Source organism: Megascapheus bottae, chromosome 31 (genome assembly GCF_031878675.1).
Source record: "Megascapheus bottae isolate mThoBot1 chromosome 31, mThoBot2.hap1, whole genome shotgun sequence".
Taxonomy (NCBI): Eukaryota; Metazoa; Chordata; class Mammalia; order Rodentia; family Geomyidae; genus Megascapheus; species Megascapheus bottae.
The window spans coordinates 7,275,770-7,295,094 of NC_143539.1; the positions used below are offsets into that span (position 1 = coordinate 7,275,770).

Consider the following 19,325-nt stretch of genomic DNA (forward strand, 5'->3'; position numbering starts at 1 on the left):
TAGTTCAATGAACTGTCCTATAAAACTGGGTTTCTAGGGCCGAGGGGTAGAGTGCTTGCCTAACATGCACGAAGACCCGGGTTCAATTCCTCAGTACCACATACACAGAAAAAAGCCGGAAATGGTGCTGAGGCTCAAGTGATAAGAGCTTCTAGCTCCGAGAAAGTCCAAGGACAGTGCTCATGCCCTGAGCTCAAGCCCAGGACTGGCAAAAAAACCCAAAAAACAAAACAACAAAACAACAACAAAACTGGATTTCTAGCTTCCTGGAAACTGAAGTCCCAGCCATTCCTCTGCATGACTAGACCCATCTCCATCCCCTCCTCACTGTCCCTGAAAGAGGACTGAGGACAGAGTGATCCCACTCCGCTTCTAGGATCAGTACTCCACTAAGCCATGCAGAGAGCCAGGAATCTCGGGGGGATGCTGGGTGACCCTCCAGTCTCAGTTCCTAGAGGACGCCAAGAGACACCTTTTCCTGACGGTGGAGGCGCTGAATCCAAATGGTGGGGCTGGGACAAAGGGAAGAGAACAGAAGCTGCAGTTTGGGAGATGACAAGGAGCACTTGCCCAGGAGGCGCAGGAGCAGACCCCACCTGCCGCCAACACTTCCCCCACTGGGGCCGAGGCTGAGAAGATCAGAAAAGCCAGGAAGATTTCATCCACTGAAGACCAAGTGCTGAGCCTCTCGGCTGGCTCCAATTGCCTCTCTCTCCTTCCCCTAACTCAGGCTTCAAGACGCCAAGCAGAGCTTTTCCTTTTTGTGGCGTTAGCAGGCCAATATTCCAAGAAACCATTTCCAAAGTGGCCCCCCCAAAACTCACCACCCCAGGGCATGATGGGACCAGCCCCTGGCACTGTTACCAGCCTCTCAAAAATGGTGTTAGCCTCACCAGCTTCCCAAGCACCTGGCAACCACCACAAACCCATGCCTCCAGCTGCAGAGGCAGCTCAAGCCAGCCAGCCAAGGGGGGCCGCCATCTTCGCAGGCAGTGGCTGTGATCTCTGTCACCCGCACCGGCTAGGGTCTCCACCAGCTGCTCCCATTGCAGTCTAAGTGAAACAGTAACCTTGTGATCCCTGGACCACCCACTGCAGCCCAGCCTGGGCCACCGGAGCCCAGGTGGCAGCAGGACACTTGAACACTGGGGCTTCCCCCCCAGGGGCAGCATCTCTGCTGGGTCCACCTGTTGTTCCTTCCCAGATGCAGGGCCCCTACAGCCCAGGGGATCCTGCCGGTGGAAGCGCACACCAAGAGACAAGCACCCAGGACTCAACTGGGTCTTTCACTCATTTTAATATTTTTATTTCAGAGGCAGGCTTTCATACAGCCCAGGCTAGCCTAGAACTCACACTCTGGAGGTCCTTGAATACATGAGCTCCCCTACAATACACACCATGCTGCAAGACCCTTCTCACACCCAGGAAATCTGTCTCCATCACCTATTTTATGATGTGGCTCCCTCCCACGCAGACTCCACTGCCCCTCTCCTGTCAGAAAGGAACCGCTGCGAGAGCAGGAACAACTCATGCTTTTTCTTTTTCTTTTTGCCTTTCTTCCAAGACTAAGTGCCAGGGTAAATGTCAGTAGTGGTTGGGGGGATTCATACATCAGCGGATGTGAGCCCCGGGGAATGCACATGGCTCTCTGGTTCAGTCTCCAAACTTCCTCCCAAAGCCATTGGGATGTTAGGAAGGGTGCTGGGGGGAGACTACAATTGGAAGCAGCTCTGCCTTACAACTAACTGCCTCTGAATGACCTCCCCACGGGTGGGAGATTGGGGGCTCATTAGGAATCTGAGGCACAGACGCCTCAAAGACTCAGCTAGCCTTAACCAGGCCTGGCTCTTCTTAGAACTGCCTTCCGCCACAGAAATAGCAAGCCAGCTTGCATCGTTTGCATTAATGTCTCCGCACAGGGCTGTTTTCAGTTTATTTTTGTTGCTTTCATTTTAAGACTGTGTTTATGCCTTGCTGTTAAATGACTTCCAAGCCAGTGGAAAAATGACATAGATATAAAGCTTGTCCTTTTTTTTTCTTCCCCCTCAGAGACAGTCCAGACAGTTCCTGGAGGCACATGCACGATTAACAACTTCTAATAGATGCCAGCTCACTGGCACTGGGTATTCTCTCCAAAACGTGTGTGTGTGTGTGTGTGTGTGTGTGTAAGCAGCAGATATATCAAAAACTCATCCTGGCTGTCAGTTTCCACACTTCCTAAGGGTGTGTGCTTACCTAGGGCCTAAGTAACTATTTGCACACTCTAACAGCAGGGTTACCCAGAGCACACTGCGAGAATGCCCTAAAAAAGGAGCATTCTGAGGAGCAAGAATAGTGAGAATTTTTATTTTTTTAAAGCTTAGAAAAATAAGGCCAGTTGAACTCAGCTAAGAATATTTCCAAGACCATCCCTGGAGACTTTTCTCCCAGTCTTGACTTGCTTCTTGGAAAGATAGCTAGATATACAACATTCTTAAAGCCCACCGGTCACCTCCCCGCCCGCCCCCCAGGCCTCAAACAATGACATCATCCCAGGTTTGTCTCCTTGGCAGGGTCACCAATATTGTTCCCAGTGTTTCCTGCAAAGGCTCTTAAGACAGGAAACCAGCTCTGTGCCTCAGTCCGGCCTGTTCTGAGCCATCCTGTCAGGTTGAAACAAAGGCTTTTTGTGTTTTTCCCTTAAAAAAAAAAAATCCCCTGCACTTTTAATGAGCACCTTAATTACATGCTAAAGAATTAGCTATATTTACGGATGACCTCATGCTTGCTGATCATTAGCAACTTGAAAGCCCTGGCACACCCCTACGCTGATTCTCTCCCCGCCCCCCAAAACCTCCCCCAGAACCCAGGTTAATGATGAAGCCTGACCTTCCAGGCCCTGGACCCCTCCCACAGGGCTCACACCAGAGACAAGCGCGGTCCTCTCCTAATCCTTTCCTCTCCAAAGGGCTGACTTGCTATGATCAACATGTAGGAGGGGGTGACAGGTTTTCAGGATGGGGCACTGCTCTAAGTGTTGACAAGTTTTAATTAACACTGGGGATAATTTAACCCCATTTGCACCTGCATATCCTGCCCTGTGCTGGGCCACACAGAGGCCAATCACTCTGCACAAGCCTTGCTGGTACTGTGTTCTCCGGGCTGTGAACCCACCCCTGGAAGTGCAGCTGACTCAGGCTGTGACTTTCCATATACTTTTTCCCCCTTGCTTTGGAAAGCTCGAGGCGGGTGGCCTCCCTCAGGGTCTTGCCAACAATGGGAGCTCCTGAAAATGGCCACACCAGCACCGCCCCCCCTCCCAGTCAGTTGTCACTCTGCTGTAACATTTTCCAAATTTGCTGTGGGCCTGGGCCTGTTAGGGGAGAGGCTGGGAGGCGGACATTCTCCTCATTCTTTTGCCTTATTAGGTTGTAGATTTGATTGCTTTTGGGGGGGATAGGGGCTAAGTTGTGGAATGGCATCAGGAAGTGACCCCGGGAAAGGGGGGTGGGGCGGGAGGAAAGAGGATGGAGCAGCCAGCAGAAGCAGCTTCTCACGGCAGGGAAGGCCTCCTGGAGGGGGCTCTGCTCCTCTAGGCCTTCCAGAAAGTCCCATGTGCTCCTGTGAGCCTCGTCACCCTGTGCTAGGCTTTCTGGGCTGTTATTTTGGGGTGATCAGTGGGAAGCCCTTCCTGTTTCTATAGTATGGAACCGGCTGTGGGTTGTTTCTAACTTGACTTGATAGGATTGGGGGGGGGGGGGATGGTGAGGGCTGGGAAAGAACCCCTCTCAGCTGACAGCAAACTTAATAACATGCTCAACTGCTCATGTAAGAGACTTCCTGGCACTGCCTATGCCTCATCCAGACACAGATCTGTTCAGGGCTTGAAACTCTGAAGCTAGAAGCCACCTCCCAGATGGATGTAGAGGCTGGCCGGCAGGCTGGGAGGGCCAGGCTGTGTCACTGGCAGCCAGGGCTGGTTGCCACGGGATGGAGGATGCTTCTTTGAAGTCCCTGGCCAGGACTAGGCTCCAGAGCTCCAGGGGGTGGTTGGGGGGTGTTCAGGAAAGGGGGTAGATGTTTGGGTTTTCCACTGTGCTGCACATTTGGATAGCACTTTCAAGCCCTTTGAAGAGGAGGCTGGAGGCACAGCCCCCACCTGGCTACAGGAGAGGAGCTGCTAAAATAATTACCGAGCACTTACAATGTGCCAGGCGCCATGCCAAGTACTTCACACACTCTATCCTGTTTAATCCTCTGAATCGTCCTGGGAGGCAGAGTGATGCCCTTTTTCCAAGGAGGCCAGAGAAACTGTGGCCCCTGTGGCTGGTCCAAGGCAGGGCAGGGTGCAGGTTAAGGAGGAGCGGGGTGGAGCCCAGGTCTGACCCCCCCACACAGTGTTCAAGACTCCTGTCAGGCATGGAGTCCACAAACAGCCCCCCCCACCCCAACAGGCTCACTGCTTTCAAAGCTGCCTCCTGAGCCAGTGCAGCTGTCAGGCCAGGAGACAGCCTGGATCCCGTGTCACCTGAGCTGCCTCCTGTCTCTGGTGAGGAGGCGGGGTGCTATCAGCTAACCTAGCAGTTGAGCGGGTGACACCTCCTGACATGGTGGCATATAAGACTTTTTTTCCCCCCAGACAGGGTTTTGCTAGGTAGCTCAGGATGACCTCAAACCAGTGATCCTCCTGCCTCAGTCTCCTGAGTGCAGGAATTATACATGTATACCGCTATGCCCAGCTCATGTAAGAAACTTGGGCCTCTGAATAGCCTGCTAATTCTACCCCAGGAAATATTCTTCCCAGAAGAACTTGTCTGCCTTTTCAAGGGGAGAGTGACCCTGGCTAGAAGTATCCACAGGTAGAAAGAGCAAAAGAAAAGTGGTTCTGCGGGCATCCTCCATCCTCTCTCTCCATGGGTTCTGGAGACTAGGCCAGCTCAGGCGACACCTACCACTCAGCCCTTCCACAGCTCACCATAGACCCAGGCAGTCTAAGGGACAGAGAACAAGTTTTACTGGATGGTTGTGATCCATGTCATTTTCTTACACCAAGCTATGTCCAACATCAGGCACCAATGAAAGCTCCTGAGCCCACATGGGAACCAGAGAGCGACTCCACAGTGTCAATTGTGGCCACTGCAGTATTTGAGTCACACATCTGGCCATAAGTTTCAGAGTGAGGTGTCAAAAAAAAAAATAGCCAGGCACCGGTGACCCTGGCTACTCAGGAGGCTGAGATCTGAGGATCACAGTTCAAAGCCAGCTGGGGCATGAAAGTCCATGAGGCTCTCATCTCCAATTAACCACCAGAAAAGGAGGTGGTACTGTGGCTCAAGGGAGTAGAGCACTAGCCTTAAGCTTAAGAACAGCGCACAGGCCCTGAGTTCAAGCCTCACGACCCATACAAAAAAAAATTAATTAATTGAATTAAAATTAAAAAAATCAAATATTTCCTAGGATGGGAACTCTAGGTCCCACAAGCCAGCTTTAGGGCTTTTTATGTAAAAGAATAGCACATAAAAGTTTGGCATGGGAGCTGGGAGTGTGGCCTAGTGGCAGTGCTTGCCTAGTATGCACAAAGCCCTGGGTTCAAGTCCTTAGTATCACATACACAGAAAAAGCCAGAAACAGTGCTGTGGCTCAAGTGATGGAGCGCTAGCCTTGAGAAAGCTCAAGGGCAGTGTTCAGGCTCTGAGTTCAAGTCCCAGAATTGGCAAAACAAAAAAAATGTTCTGCATGGCAGGCACATAGACCCCCTCTGGGCTGCCACACTCCAGCCTGCCTCCTCGCACCCTCCGATGTCTGTGATGTCAAGACAGGATGGCGGTTTGGTTTCCTGGCTGAGGGGTCATCGGCACGGCGATGCAGCATGCAAACCCCCAACTCAAAAACAAGGTGATTCTCCTGAGAGTGGGTCTCAGAAGCAGGAGGCACACAAACCTGCCTGGTCAGTCAGATCGGCACCTGTGGATGGACTGAAACCCAGAAACCTAGCTAAGCTGGACTAAGAAAGGCACCTTACCCTCCAACCCGAAGCTGCCCAAGGACCAGAAAAGGGCGGCTGTGCTGGATGGTCCCACATCACATGTGGCCTTCTAACAGCTGCCCCCCCCCCCAACCTGCAGGCATCCAGGGCAGAACACACTCACCTCTTTTATGAACATGTCCATGACTGACCCCACCTGGCCTGCTGCACCCCTTGCCTGTCCTGGGACCCAGCGAGAGGGCTGTGCACTCCCAAGTCTCCTGTGGCTTTGAGCTCTACCCCAACTACCAGGTGAGCTCCAGGAGCGCAGGGGCCGGGGCTCCGGTTTCTCATACCCCAAAGGCTCAGCACCTAGCTTACTCCGTATGCCGAGGGGCCCAGCGAGGCTGCTGTCTGGCCCTGGCGGTCATGTTTCTACCTGAGCGCTGGATTCCAGGGCCTGCAAAGCCCCAACTCATCATGTTACACCAGAAGCCAGCCGGCTGGCTGTAAAACGCACACCCACTCTGGTCAGCGTTCCCTCAATTCTGCTGCCCAAGAGGTGACTTTCCCAGTGGGGCAGGAGGTAGCTCTCCCCCCCCCCCCCCCGACATACACCTCCCTACACACACAGAAAGCCTGTTCATCTGCTTGGATCATGTTCAGCTCAGCATAAATGCATCCTGAGCTACCCACCATGGAAACTTACCACTGGATCTCAGACATGAGCTAGGACTCAATATAATCCGACACATTTTCCATTTCCCACATCCTTTCTGCCTACTTGGAACAGACTTTATAAAGGGAAGTTTTATTTTTATGTGTGAGAGGACACGTATACTCTCATCTGTCCTCCCATGCAGCCACTTAAAAAGATTTAGCAAGCCCTGTGCCTCTCTCTGGCTCATGGCTGTCATTCCAGCTACTCAGGAGGCTGGGATCTGAGGATCATGGTTTCAGAGTCAGACCTGGCAGGAAAGTTTGGGAGACTCTGAACCACCAAAAAGCTAGAAGTGAAGCTGTGGCTCAAGCAGTAGAGTACCAGCTTTTTTCTTTTTCTTTTTCTTTTTAAGTCTCAGGGACAGTGCCCAGGCTCTGAATTCAAGCCCCACTTTTTGTACACTAGTACAAAAAGAAGGGGGGAAAAAAAATCAGCAAGCTCACATGGCAGAGGGCCAGGAGCATGGAACTGCACCCTCTCCTTTCCAGGGGAAGCAGGAGGGTGGGGTTGGCTGCCTGTGCCATCGCAGACTCCTGGGGCTCCGTCACTGCTTTATATTCTGTTGACAGGGAAGATGTCTGCTTGTGGGATCTGGTGAGGGGGAGGGCAGGGAGATCCCAGCCATAGTTTCCAGGATATAACTCTCGCTGGGCTGAGTGTAATGTGTAATTATTGATAGCCCAAAGCCCTCTGTCTCCCCTCCTCCCTCCCTGAGCAAAGCCACACAACTAGTCTGACAAGCTCACTCCAAGTAGGAAACCCTGGCTCAATGAACTTAGACAGGTTTCCAGTGGGGAAAGCTCAGTGCCTCAGACTGAATCAGAAGCCATGTCTGTCTCATTCACAGAATTAGCCCCATCCTAGCTCTTGCCTGACCAAACGGACAAGGGGGAAATGTGGTGTGGCTAGAAGAGGAGTAGGCAGGGCCAAGACAGAGAAGAGGCCACTCTAAAATTCAGGCTTCAAAGTAGGAGACTCGATTAACACACACACACACAAAAGGCACTTTGAAAGCAAAGTGGCATCTGACCAGGTAGGAATGACCTCTGGAGGGGACAGGGAGGCAGGGAAGGCACTGGAGCTGGTTCTCATGGTAAAAGCCAGGCACCAGGAGTCACACTGCAAAGCCTTATGAGCACAGTACCATAAAGCTACAGATTCAAGAATGACTGAGGCTTTAATCAAACGCAGGTGCCTGCTGCGGCCACCATCACAGAGAAGACTGAGGCTTTTGTCTGGCTTTACAAGTCAGTTCTGGTTGGGCGGGCCCAGGAGGAGGACTAGGGGCCTGTCGAGTCTGGCTATGAACTCCGAGGCGCCTCATCTACTGGACACACCTCAGCAAAGTTCCACGACCTGCCTGCACCCATTTCTCCTTGGCTCCACATGCCTCATCTGCTCCTCACCCCACCCCACGACCAGTCTGGCTGTTAGTTAGGCCTGAGGCTCCAATGTCCATGGTGCCTTTCTTTGTCTTTTTGGTTACATGGTTTAAGATAAACAGAATTAGCTACCCAGGCTGGCCTGGAACTGGCAATCTTCCTACCCAAGCCCCCCAAGTTCTTGCTACATGATCTATTTCTAACTTCACCTTGCAAGAGTGACACCACCTAGCTGTTTTTCACTATTCTGCAGCAGCCAGCCCTACCTGAGGTTAAAGTTACCATGCTGGTTTGCAGTCCACACTACCTGTCTCTCCACCAAGCTGTGAAAACTGGACATGGGGTGCAAGCTTCCTCCCTCCATCATGATTCCCCAGGACCCCTCCCCTCCCACGTGAAGGCACCCAGACCCTCCTGGGCTCCTCAGTGGCCTCATGTTTTAACTATGCCTGGAATGTCTGATAGGAATACACATTTATTTTTAGGCAAGAAAGTTGTCTCCTACTGTAACCCTAAGGCCCCGGAGCAGGCCGTATTTGGCCAGGGCTGCTCTGGGCTTGTTTACTAAAGAAGCCCAGAACTTTCTCAAATCTAGGTGGCTGCTTAGAGAACTTAGTGCACTTCGAGTCTTCTATTTTTATGGCCAATGCTTAATTCCTTTGAATCTGGAGGGGGAGGGGGTTGTGCCTGTAGGGACGGGAGAGGTAAGAGAGAGGATCCCTAAAATGATTCGGTCTTCAACAGACCAAATTCTCTTCTATGGTGGTCCTTCATCATGGAGCCATGAAAGTTACAAAGGGGCCAGGCCTGGTTGCTCAGGTCTGTAATCAAGAGACTAAGATCTGAGGACCAAGGTTTAAAGTCAGGCAGGAAAGTCCTTGAGACTCTTATCTCCACTTAAGCACTAAAAAAGTCAGAAGTGGAGCTATGGTTCAAATGATAGAACACTACTCTTGGATTAAAAGCAAAACAAAACCCCCCAGGAAGCCAGGTGCTGTTGGCTCATGCCTGTGTTCCTAGCAACTCAAGAGGATGAGATCTGAGGACTGCAGTTCAAAGTCAGCCTGGGCAGAAAAGTCTGTGAGATTCTTTTTTTATTTTATTTTTTTTCCAGTCGTGAGGCTTGGACTCTGTGTCCGGGTTGTTGTCCCTGAGCTCTTCAGCAAGGCTACTGCCCTAACCCCTTGAGCCACATTGACACTTCTGGTTTTCTAGTGGTTAACTGGAGATAAGAGTCTCACAGTCTTTAGTGCCTGGGATATCTTTGAACCTTGATCCTCAGATCTCAGCTTCCTGAGTAGCTAGGATTACAAGCATGAACCACAGTGCCTGGCTGAAGTCCATGAGACTTAAGTCCAATTAGCCACCAGAAAACTAGAAGCAATGCTGCGGCTCAAAGTGGTAGAGCAGTAGCTCTGAGAAAAAGAGCTCAGGGATAGTGCCCAGGCCCAGCATTCAAGCCCCAAGACTAGCACACACATTAAAAAATAATAAAGTTACAAAGGAAGACCCTCCTCTTGCTGGTCTAGGTGTTTCCTTTCACCCCAGCAGGGGACAGAGTGCTAAGGGGACTAAAGCCAACATCTCTGAAAAACACATCTTGATACAGGCCTTTCTGTTTTTCTGAAAGTCAGATCTGACCACAGTACTGGCAACACGAGGCTCAAGTAACTGCCTCACAACCCGAGTGATGTTTACTGTCTGGCTCCCTTCCAGGACTTGAAGACCTGTTCTTGACTAGCAGGCGGACAGCCTGTGAGGAAGGTCCATTCACCCGACAGCCCAGAACCAGCCTGGCGAGTCAGCGGCTTCCAGACATTTTGAATTTGAAACTGAGTTTATTTCATAGGCCAGAACTGGAAGAACACAGAAGTCTTAAAGTGAAAACAAGAAACAAAAAAACCAACCAAACAAAAAACCAATACAACAAAGACAGCCTGGCTTTTTCAAACACAAGCTCAGTTGGGCGCAGCCCTGCAGGGTTTTGTGAAAGCATTTTGTAGTTTCGGATAGTGGTCTTAAATCCAGAAGGGGGAGAGTGAAGGGAGGAAAAGGTTTGCTTACTAACAGGAGTTGGAAGGATGTGCTTTAAAAAAAAAAAAGATTTGCTCTTGGGATTTGCTGGAAACTTTAAGAGTTCTTTTTAATTTGTGTGTGTTTGTGAGAACAGGCAAGGAATGCAGACACATTTTGCCCTGTTATGAAGACACAGCAAAGTGGCTGGGGATGTGGCTCAGTGGTAGAGCATGGGTGCTAGCAGGCTTGAGGCCTGGAGTTCAATCCCCAGCACCACAAAGGGAAAAAGGCCAAAAAGAAACGAAAACCCCACATAGCTGAGATTCCAGTTCCCAGTCTCTGGAGGACAAAGACTCTGGACAGGCCGCAAAGCCACCAGCTGCTTCAAACACATACCCATTACCAATAAAGCAGCCTGGCCCACTGTACATGTAGCCATTTTCTTGTGAGACCACTTGGCAGATTCTGTTTTCTGCCTAGGGGCCCAACTCCCCACGCTGGCACTGCCCCACGTACAGTGACACTCTCCCAAACAGTAATCCAGAACTGGATTTCTATGGTGACAGAAGCTCAACACGTTTTCCATACCCAGATTTAGACAGACCAGAACACAAGCATTTGAAATCCCCAGGGCCCTGGCTGAAGTCAGCTTCCAGCACGGCCTGTGGCCCTTAGTAATGCAGAGCCTCCATCCCCACCACAAGCAGAGGCCCACGGCTCCTCGCACACACATAGGCACCCCCAAAATCAACACCCAGCATGGCTGGATGCTGAAGCATCTGCAAGCTTCCTTCCATATGGAATCTTTGATCTTTCTCCTCGCCTTTAAATGGCTTCCTCTACCATGAGAGAGTGAGAGACAGACATACACACACAGAGATAGACAAATAGAAACAGAGAGAGACAGTCTCATTCCTGCTATGCCCTCATTCTGGAGGGCTGCTAAATAAGACATTCTTAAAATTAGCCATTACTAGTCTGGAGGTAAGCTAGGAAAACTTTATCTTGAGCCCTTGGAGATTACAGGATGAAAGGTGTTTCCCTCTCCCATCCATCTAGAGGAGGCTTCCACCCCCTCCCAGAAGCCATCAGCCAGGGTTAGGAGGTGGAAGAGGGAGTGGAGATGAAAAGAAAACCCACTAGAAAGCCAGTGCCTAGCGTCACTCAGTCCCACACCTTTGGGGGAAAACTTTCAAAAGCATAAAACAAACCACAATGTTGTCTTTATTCCTGCCCAGAGCCGAAGACACAATGCCATTGTGCTGCTGTGTCCCCAGCAGCCCATTCACTCCCAGGAAGCCCAGCACAAGGATATTTATTTCCCAGGCCTGCCTCACCCAGTTCCTCAGAGCAATAATAGCCCTTCCAACACTGCTGCCCTGTCTACAGTGCCACCCTGAGAATCTGCTCTATATATCTATTCACACACATAGACACACAGTTTTGTGCTGGTCTTGGGTTCTTTTTTGCTCAAGGCTAATCTCTACTACTTAAGCCACACCTCCCTCCACTTTTGGCATTTTTGGGTAGTTAATCAGAGATAAGAGTCTGGGGTGGGGGGAGCTTACAGCCCAGGCTGGCTTCCAATCAGGATCCTCAGATCTCAGCCTCCTCAGTAGCTAGGATTACAGATGGGAGCCACGAGTGCAGGGTCCCCAATTCTTATATTCACAAGTTGGCCTGGCTTCTTAAAAAACAAAACGCTAAGGGCTGGGAGTGTGGCCTAGTGGTGGAGTACTTGCCTAGCATGCATGAAGCCCTCTCTAGGTTCCACTCCTTGATATCACATATACAGAAAAAGTAGGAAGTGGTGCTGTGGCTCAATGAGATAAAGTCTAGCCTTGAGGAAGCTCAAGGACAGTGTCCAAGCCCTGAGTTCAAGCCCTAGGACTGCCAAAACAAACAACAAAACAAAACAAAAAACACTGGGAGTCAATGGCTCAAGTCTATAATCCCAGCTATTTGTGGCTGAGAAACCAGGGTCTTCCATATACCTTATCAAGCTCCCTTTAAAATTCTAAGGTAAGCTGGGCAGGGTGGCTCACCCCTCTAATCCTAGCTACTCAGGAGGCTGAGATCTGAGGATGGAGGTTCAAAGCCAGCCCGGACACTAAAGTCCTTTAGACTCTTATCTCCAATTAACCACTAGAAAATGAAGTAACACTATGGCTCACAGGATAGGGTGGTAGCCTTGAGCTGAATAGCTCATCCACGGTGTCCAGGCTCAGAGCTAAAGCTTCACAATCTCCCCCCCCACACACACACACAAATTCTAAGGTAAGAGGCTGGGAGTTTGCCTGGCATACACAAAGCCCTGAGTTTTGATTCCTTGGTACCACATACACAGAAAAAGCTAGAAGTGGTGCTGTGGCTCATGTGGCTCAAGTGGTAGAGTTCTAGCCTTGAGAAAGCTCAAGGACAGTGCTCAGGCCCCAAGTTCAGGTCCCAGGATTGTAGGGTAAGCCAGTGTATGTGCACTCTGATCAAGAGGTTAACCCCAGAAAGTGAGACCCTCATCTCAAAAAAACAAACCAAACAACAACACAAAAATCTGGATTCCAGTGGCTCATATTCAAAGTCAGCCAGGGCAAGAAAGTCCATGAGTCTCTTATCAACAATTCACAAACAAAAAAAAGCCAGAAGTGGAGCTAAGGCTGGACTGGTAGAGCACTAGCCTTGAGAAAAAACAAACAAACCAAAAAGCTACATGGAACAGGGACAGCACTCAGGCCCTGAGTTCAAGCCCTAGGACCAGCACCAAAAAAAAAAAAAAAAAAAGGAAAAAGAAAGGAATAAGAAAAAGAAAGGCTGGAGGTATACAGCTCAAGCATGTTTAGCATATAGGAGAAGGGATGAATACCAATATAAAAACTTAAGGCAACAAATTCCAACTGATCTAAAGATAAGTTAAATATATCAAAGTAAAAGCAAGGAGAGAACTACTACAGGGATCCACCATCCCTTCTAGAGACATAGGAAAGGGACTAGGGAAAAGGGGGGCCATCTCAGGGAACATAGCAGCAAGCCAGGCAACAGGTGCCAAAGAGCAAAAATCATGACTAGATCCAAGCCACTGGCTTGCAGATAACACTGCAATAAATCATGCCGAAGAAAAAGGCCCCTGGCCTCTTCCAGAGCAAAACTGCCGCTTACACTAAATGAAAGGCATGCAAGCTATAGCAACCGCCTGTGGACTTTCCATGGACATTCCAAGTCCATGCCTGTTGTTTACAGGAAGGAGGGGGACGTGCAAGAAACAAAAAAGAACACAACCAAAAAAGGCACAACACCAAGATAAACGTCTCAACTGACAGAGAGGGAGAAGGGGGAAGGGGAAGGGAGGGAGAGGGAGAGAGATGGGGGAAGAGAGAAGGAGAAGAGGGGGAGAGGGGGAGAAAGAGAGGGGAGGGGAGAAAGAAGGGGAAGGGAAGAGGGGGAGAGAAAGGGGAGAGAGGGGAGGGAGAGAGGGAGAGAAGGAGAGAGGGAGAAAGAGAGAGAGAAAGACGGATGGATGGACGGAGTGTTGGGACTTGAACTCAGGGCCTGGGTGCTGTCCCTGAGCTTTTCTGCTCAAGGGGAGTATTCTATCATTTGAGCCACCAACTCTACTTCTGGCTCTTTGGTGGTTAACTGGAGAATCTCATTGAATTTTCTGCTCAGGCTGGCCTTGAACTGAGATCCTCAGATCTCAGCCTCCTGAGTAGCTAGGGTAACAGGCGTAAGGCCACAAGGGCCTGGCTGGAATTCCCTTATAATCCTGGGAGACAGTAATCTCTCATCAAGCACTGTGTAAGGAGGGACACCCAGGCCGCCTGGTAAGCATATGCAAAATGCCCCCCCCCCCCCCCCAGCCAGCACTAACACTCCCTCTGCCCTTCACATGGCCATTCTTGAAATGGAGGCTGGAATTTGAAGTCTGTGGGTCTGCTGCTCTTTGATTCATTGAACCTTAACCCTCCTGCCTATCTGGGCTAGGAACTAAAATGTAACTCATAAACCTTCTTGAGGGAAAGTGAGTGATACTCTTGCCATTTTCAGACACTTTATAACAAATTCTGGCGCCTGCACTGCCTACACTGTAAAACTAAGTTTCTTTATAACTCTTCTTTGAAGTTTCAACGTTTAAACTTGTCTTAAGAGTGTAATCTTGAGCTTCTGAGCCACCTGTAAAATAATTGCTTCTTTCACACTTGTAGGGCTCACACACTTCCGTCTCCCCTTTAGTAGGGCAGTGCTTCAGTTACCCTGGCCATTGAATTGCCTCTATCACTTTACTCTTATTTCCATTAAAAAACAACAATAACAACAACAACAAAAAAGAGATTCTTCTACCAGGTAACAGGAGTGTTTTTGTTACTCTGAGCACTAAAGACACAGGGCAGGGAAGAGATAAAATGGGGTGATCCTGGCCTAGAACACGCCAAATTCAGGGGAGACCATCACAGTGATATGTACAAGTTGTTCTCGAATTCCCCCTTCTTTCCTTTCTCCCTTTCAAAAGATAGGACAAGGGATGATCTCTTAAATGACAACCCTAGCTGGACACAGGTGGCTCACACCTGTCATCTCAGGAGACTGAGAGCTGAGGATCACAGTTCAAAGCCAGCTGGGGTAATAAAGTTGGGAAACTCGTATCTCCAATGAACTGCCAAAAAGTCAGGAGTGGAAGTAACTCAGCCTTGAGCTGAAAAGCTCAGAGGCAGCGCCAAGTCCCGAGTTCAAACCCAAGTACTGACACACCCACACACAACCAACTTAAGATCCACCTGAAGATTCAGCATGGCACAAGCCTAGCGCCCCAGCCTTGGATTCCTTGCTCCTTATCCACTCACAGCACCAGATAACTGGAATCACGCAGAGTGAACTGCAAAAGGATATCTGGCTTCTGTGACTCCATTGTGCTGAAATAGTAGCACCCCCAATACCCAGGGCTGACACGAGGATCTGGCTCTCCCCAACCCCCATCACACGATTCAGAGCACATGTGAGTCCACAACCTAAGCCTGTTGCAATATTTTAACTGGGCAGCCCCAGGTACCTGCCCCTCACCTCAACGTGACCCTCTCTTGCAGTTTCTCTTTTTATTCCTGGACTACTAGGTAGTGCAGGCTGGTAGGGGACTGGAGAGCCTCCCGCCTGCCCGGCTCCACTCTCTTGAATGGTTCTCCACCCCACTTTTCCCCACAAGCAGCCGTTTTGAGGCCAAGTAATTGGCTGCCATTAAATGAAAGCTTTTAGCACAAGTCCAACTGGAGAGTGAGTCAGCTCCCGCTCACCAAAGGAGCCTCTCAGTGGGTCATGGAAGGCGGAAGTAGGGAGGGTGTTTCTAAAAGGCAATTCCAGGCCCACACCCTGTCCTCCCTAGGACTAGGTTAAGTGGCAGGTGCCACCTGACCACAACCAGCTCTCAACTCTCAGGCAGCTCAGTGAGCAGCCCCTGTGCCCCCAGGCCAGCCTCCAGTACCTCTGATCCACCATGTCCTGTTATGACATCCCAGCTGGCCTTCAACTCACCACCCTTCTGCCTCAGTCTCCCGACTACAGGCCTGTACCACAACACCCAGTCACTGCTACTTCTTCAGTCATCCAAAAAAGTGAGACACATTTTCTGGGAGAGGAGGGGAAAGAGCAGAATACTATAGTCTCACGGACTTCCTAGCCCATGCTGGCTTCAAACTGATTGCCAGATGTCAGCTTCCCAAATAGCTAGGATTACAGGTGAGAGCCATTCACCAATGCCCAAAATGAGTTAGTTTCATTGTTCTATTTCTAAAGGAGAACCTCACATTTTGAGGGTTTTGTTTTGCTTTATTTTTTTTGGAAAGTACATTGTTCATTTCTGAAAACTGCTAAGGACATGCTAGTTTTAGCCAGATCCTAAGAGGCAAACAATTAGAGTAATGGAGCAAAATAACAGATGGCTACTTTGAAGCCTCTATCATCAGCCTTCAATAAGAAAAAAAAAGGGGGGGTGGGAAATGAGAGGAAGCAAAACACCATCAGAACTTTCAAATAATTAACTCACACTTAATAAGCCCGAGCCAAAGGTCAGGGTCTAAACCCAAGCCTAGCAAACAAGAATGTTCCTGGGACTTAGCAAGCAAGCCAAGCCAGGCGTCAACTCCCGCCACTGCCAGCAGTGAGGGTGAGATGGCGATGATGACTCTGTGGTGACTCGCAGTGTAGGTTAAGGGTCCAGAGGTGACACCCTCCACGGGGGCAGGGAAGGACAGGCTGCCCAGGCCTCTTTTACAAACTGGGGAAGGAGCCAGTCGACTACAGTTGTTAAGGATTTGTTGGCATGCCCTCAGTGGCCACTACTCGGGGAGTAGCAAGACCCGCATGCTTCTGGTGAAGCAGAGGGCTGCCAGGGACAAGGGAAGCCCCTCCCTCTGACCTGGGAGTCCTGCTTCTACGGTTGAGGGCACTGGATTTGGGACTATGTGAGTTACGTGTGGACCACATGCTCACAGGACTGTCACTCTCCTGGTGTCCAGTGGATTGGCCTTGCAGAGGCAAGAAGGGCAATCCATCGTTCACTGAAGTGACACTGAAAATGCCAGGTGGCCTGGGTGGAGAGGGCAGGTCTGGTTGTCTGAGGACACACCCTGCTGTATTCACTCCCAAGGTGGGAGGGCAAAGCAATCCTCTCCCCCAGACAACAGGAAGGTGTCAATGTGCAGGAGGACAGAGAGAGGGCAGCATTCCAGCACAGTGTGTGCCCTTTACCTGGGCTGGGCGGTGGGCGGGAGAATGTCACAGAGGGGCAGGCCATGAGTTCCTGCCTGGGGCCGGAAAGGCCCCAGCCTCACCCTGTGGGTAAGGAAGACTCCAACCACTGAGGGCACACACCCTAACTCAGAAGGGAGGGGACAAGGAGAGCAGGAAGAGGCACATGGGCAAGAGCGCAAGAACGATCCCTTATTCACACCACGAGGTGGGGGGGAGATGCTGGCTGGCTCATTTTCCCAAGCACCTACCATCAAATGGAAAAGACAAATCCAAGACCATCTCAAAACTGCCCTCTCCGGTTCCCCTCCCAACTTTCCAAGTCTCTTGGCACCTTTTCAGCTTTTCCAGCCTGGCACTGCCCATGGGCAATAAATTATGGCTGGGACTCCAGACTACTTGTGTGTATGCTTGCTATTCACATGGTAGATGGGCCCCAGCTCCCCTCCCTCCACTCTATCATGACTGATGAGGACAACGTGCTGACGTTGGTAATCTAGCCAAGGTTATGCCAGCCCCACCTCAGCTGTCCTGGCACAGCGGCTCCTCTCACCCTTCCCCTCCCCTCAGGAAGAGAGGCTGCTCTGTGCCCAACCGTCAGCAACCAACTCAGTCCTTCCGCCCAATAGAAGGGTCCTGAGAAATCTCCACCAAACACACTCCACCATCCTCAGTCCTCTCACAAAGTCCAACCCCTACATGGCCCCTTTGCAGAACTGCCAAGGGAACCCCTCTCATTCCTCCCCATAACACAGAGGACGGCTCTGCCCTGAGAAATCAAGGGTCTTGCCACACTGCCAATCGGTGATAAATGGGGAAAGAAAAAGCTTCATCTTCAGAACACGGAAACACTCCAAACTTGAGGAACATCCCACCCTCCACACACGAATCATCGCCCCTCCCCCGCCCGCTCCACGGAAGCCTAGCTCCCCTTCCACGCAAGCTGGTAACACACCACTCCCAAGGCCTCAACACCTCCTCTGGCTTCCAACTCCACTCCTGACCTCACCTGGGCAACCAGGGAGAGCCCCTTTAGACTGCTTTCATGCACTCCACTTTAAAACACCTTCACCTGCTTGGCCCACCGTTACGCCAAGACACAATGCTTCCTGTGCACTCATCTCTTCCTCCCCCCCCAAACTGAACACCTTCCTTCTGTCTGTCATACCTGCCCCGACACACACCTTCTCCCCCACTCCCATCCTGGGCACTGTCTGAGCTTTTTTATTTATTTTTTGCTCAAGGCTAACACTCTACCACTTGAGCCACGGCTCCACTTTCAGCTTTTTTTTTTTTTTTGCTGGTTAACTGGGGATCAGAACCTCTAGGATTCTCCTGCCTGGGATGGCTTCAAACCACGAGCTTCAGGTCTCAGCCTCCAGAGTAATTAGATTAACAGGTGTGAACCATTAGAACCCCACCACACCTACCTGATCTAATGAGACTTTCACTTTTCCCAACCAGCCTACCTCCCATTACCCGCCATTCCAGCTAGTCCTCCCTCCCACCTTCTAGCCCTTTCTACACATTTCCCTAAGGCTCCTCTCCAAACACTTTATGGAGCCATTTTCACCTCCCACCATCTTCTAAAATATCCCCCACTAACACCCTCTGTACCGTTCTTTGCTTCTCCACCCAGCTATTGCTCATCCCCTTATCTCCCCATCTTCTCTTCCCTCCACAAAAGCAGGGCACCCCGACAACTTTCTCCCCTCTCTCAAACACCTCACGGATCCCTCAGGTCTCTCCACTCTTTCTTTAAGCCCGCTCTCTACGCTGGGCTTCCCCCGACACACCCACCCCTCTCTGATTGAACTTCCAGCTTCAGAAGCCCACTCCCACCCTAAGATTTCCCCAGTTCCAGTCTTGGCCAGACACTGCACTTCCCACTGGGAGTTCCCTAGAACCTCGAATTCCACCCTTTTCCCAGACCACTCGGTCCTCTGGCCCTGCCATCCCGCCTCGGATTCTTAACCCCATTTTAGTGCGAACTTCCCCCCCCCCACCGAAAAGAAAATATATGTATGGTTATATCCTCCTGGATTCGCCCCAGCTCCCCGGCCCGGCCCCTCCCGGTCCTTCCCCCACTAGGTTTCCTGATTGTACCGGGCCGCCAGTTTTTGTGTGCATTTATTTATTTATTTACTCCATTCCCTCAGATTCCCAACGCCTTCCTCAAGCTTTGCCCGTCACCGATGCCCCCTCCCTCCCACATGCCCCGGCCCGCCCCACCCCCGTCCGGCCGGCGGGCCGCGCACCTTGCGCTGCTGCTTCTCCCAGGCCGGGTCCAGCAGCAGGTCCCGGTCCCAGTCGTCCTCCTGGGCCATGTAGTCGCCCATGCTGCCCCCGCCGCCGGCCCCATTGCTGCCGCCGCTGCTGGGGCCGTACTGGTACGCCTGGTTCGCCGCGTGGTAGTCCACCATTCCGCCGCCGCCTTTCGCTCGACCACCAGCAGCTCCGCTCCCCGCCGCAGCTCCCGCCCCTGTGCTCCGAGGCTCCGCCGCGGCCGCCGCTTCAGCTGCTACAGCCCGCC

General features: G+C 51.1%; 1 protein-coding gene across 7 annotated transcripts in view; it reads right to left on the minus strand.

Moving 5' to 3' along the window:
• Actn4 (actinin alpha 4) overlaps nucleotides 1-19,325 on the minus strand; it is a 54,018-nt gene extending 34,693 nt beyond the window's left edge. For 2 of the 7 annotated variants that reach the window (XM_090322779.1, XM_090322781.1), the window contains exon 1: nucleotides 19,051-19,325. In XM_090322779.1, the coding sequence (XP_090178905.1) occupies nucleotides 19,051-19,215 (165 nt within the window). In that variant the 5' untranslated portion in view covers nucleotides 19,216-19,325. The remainder of the gene's footprint in view (nucleotides 1-19,050) is intronic. The other 5 variants (XM_090322778.1, XM_090322775.1, XM_090322777.1 and 2 more) reach the window with 3 other exon arrangements.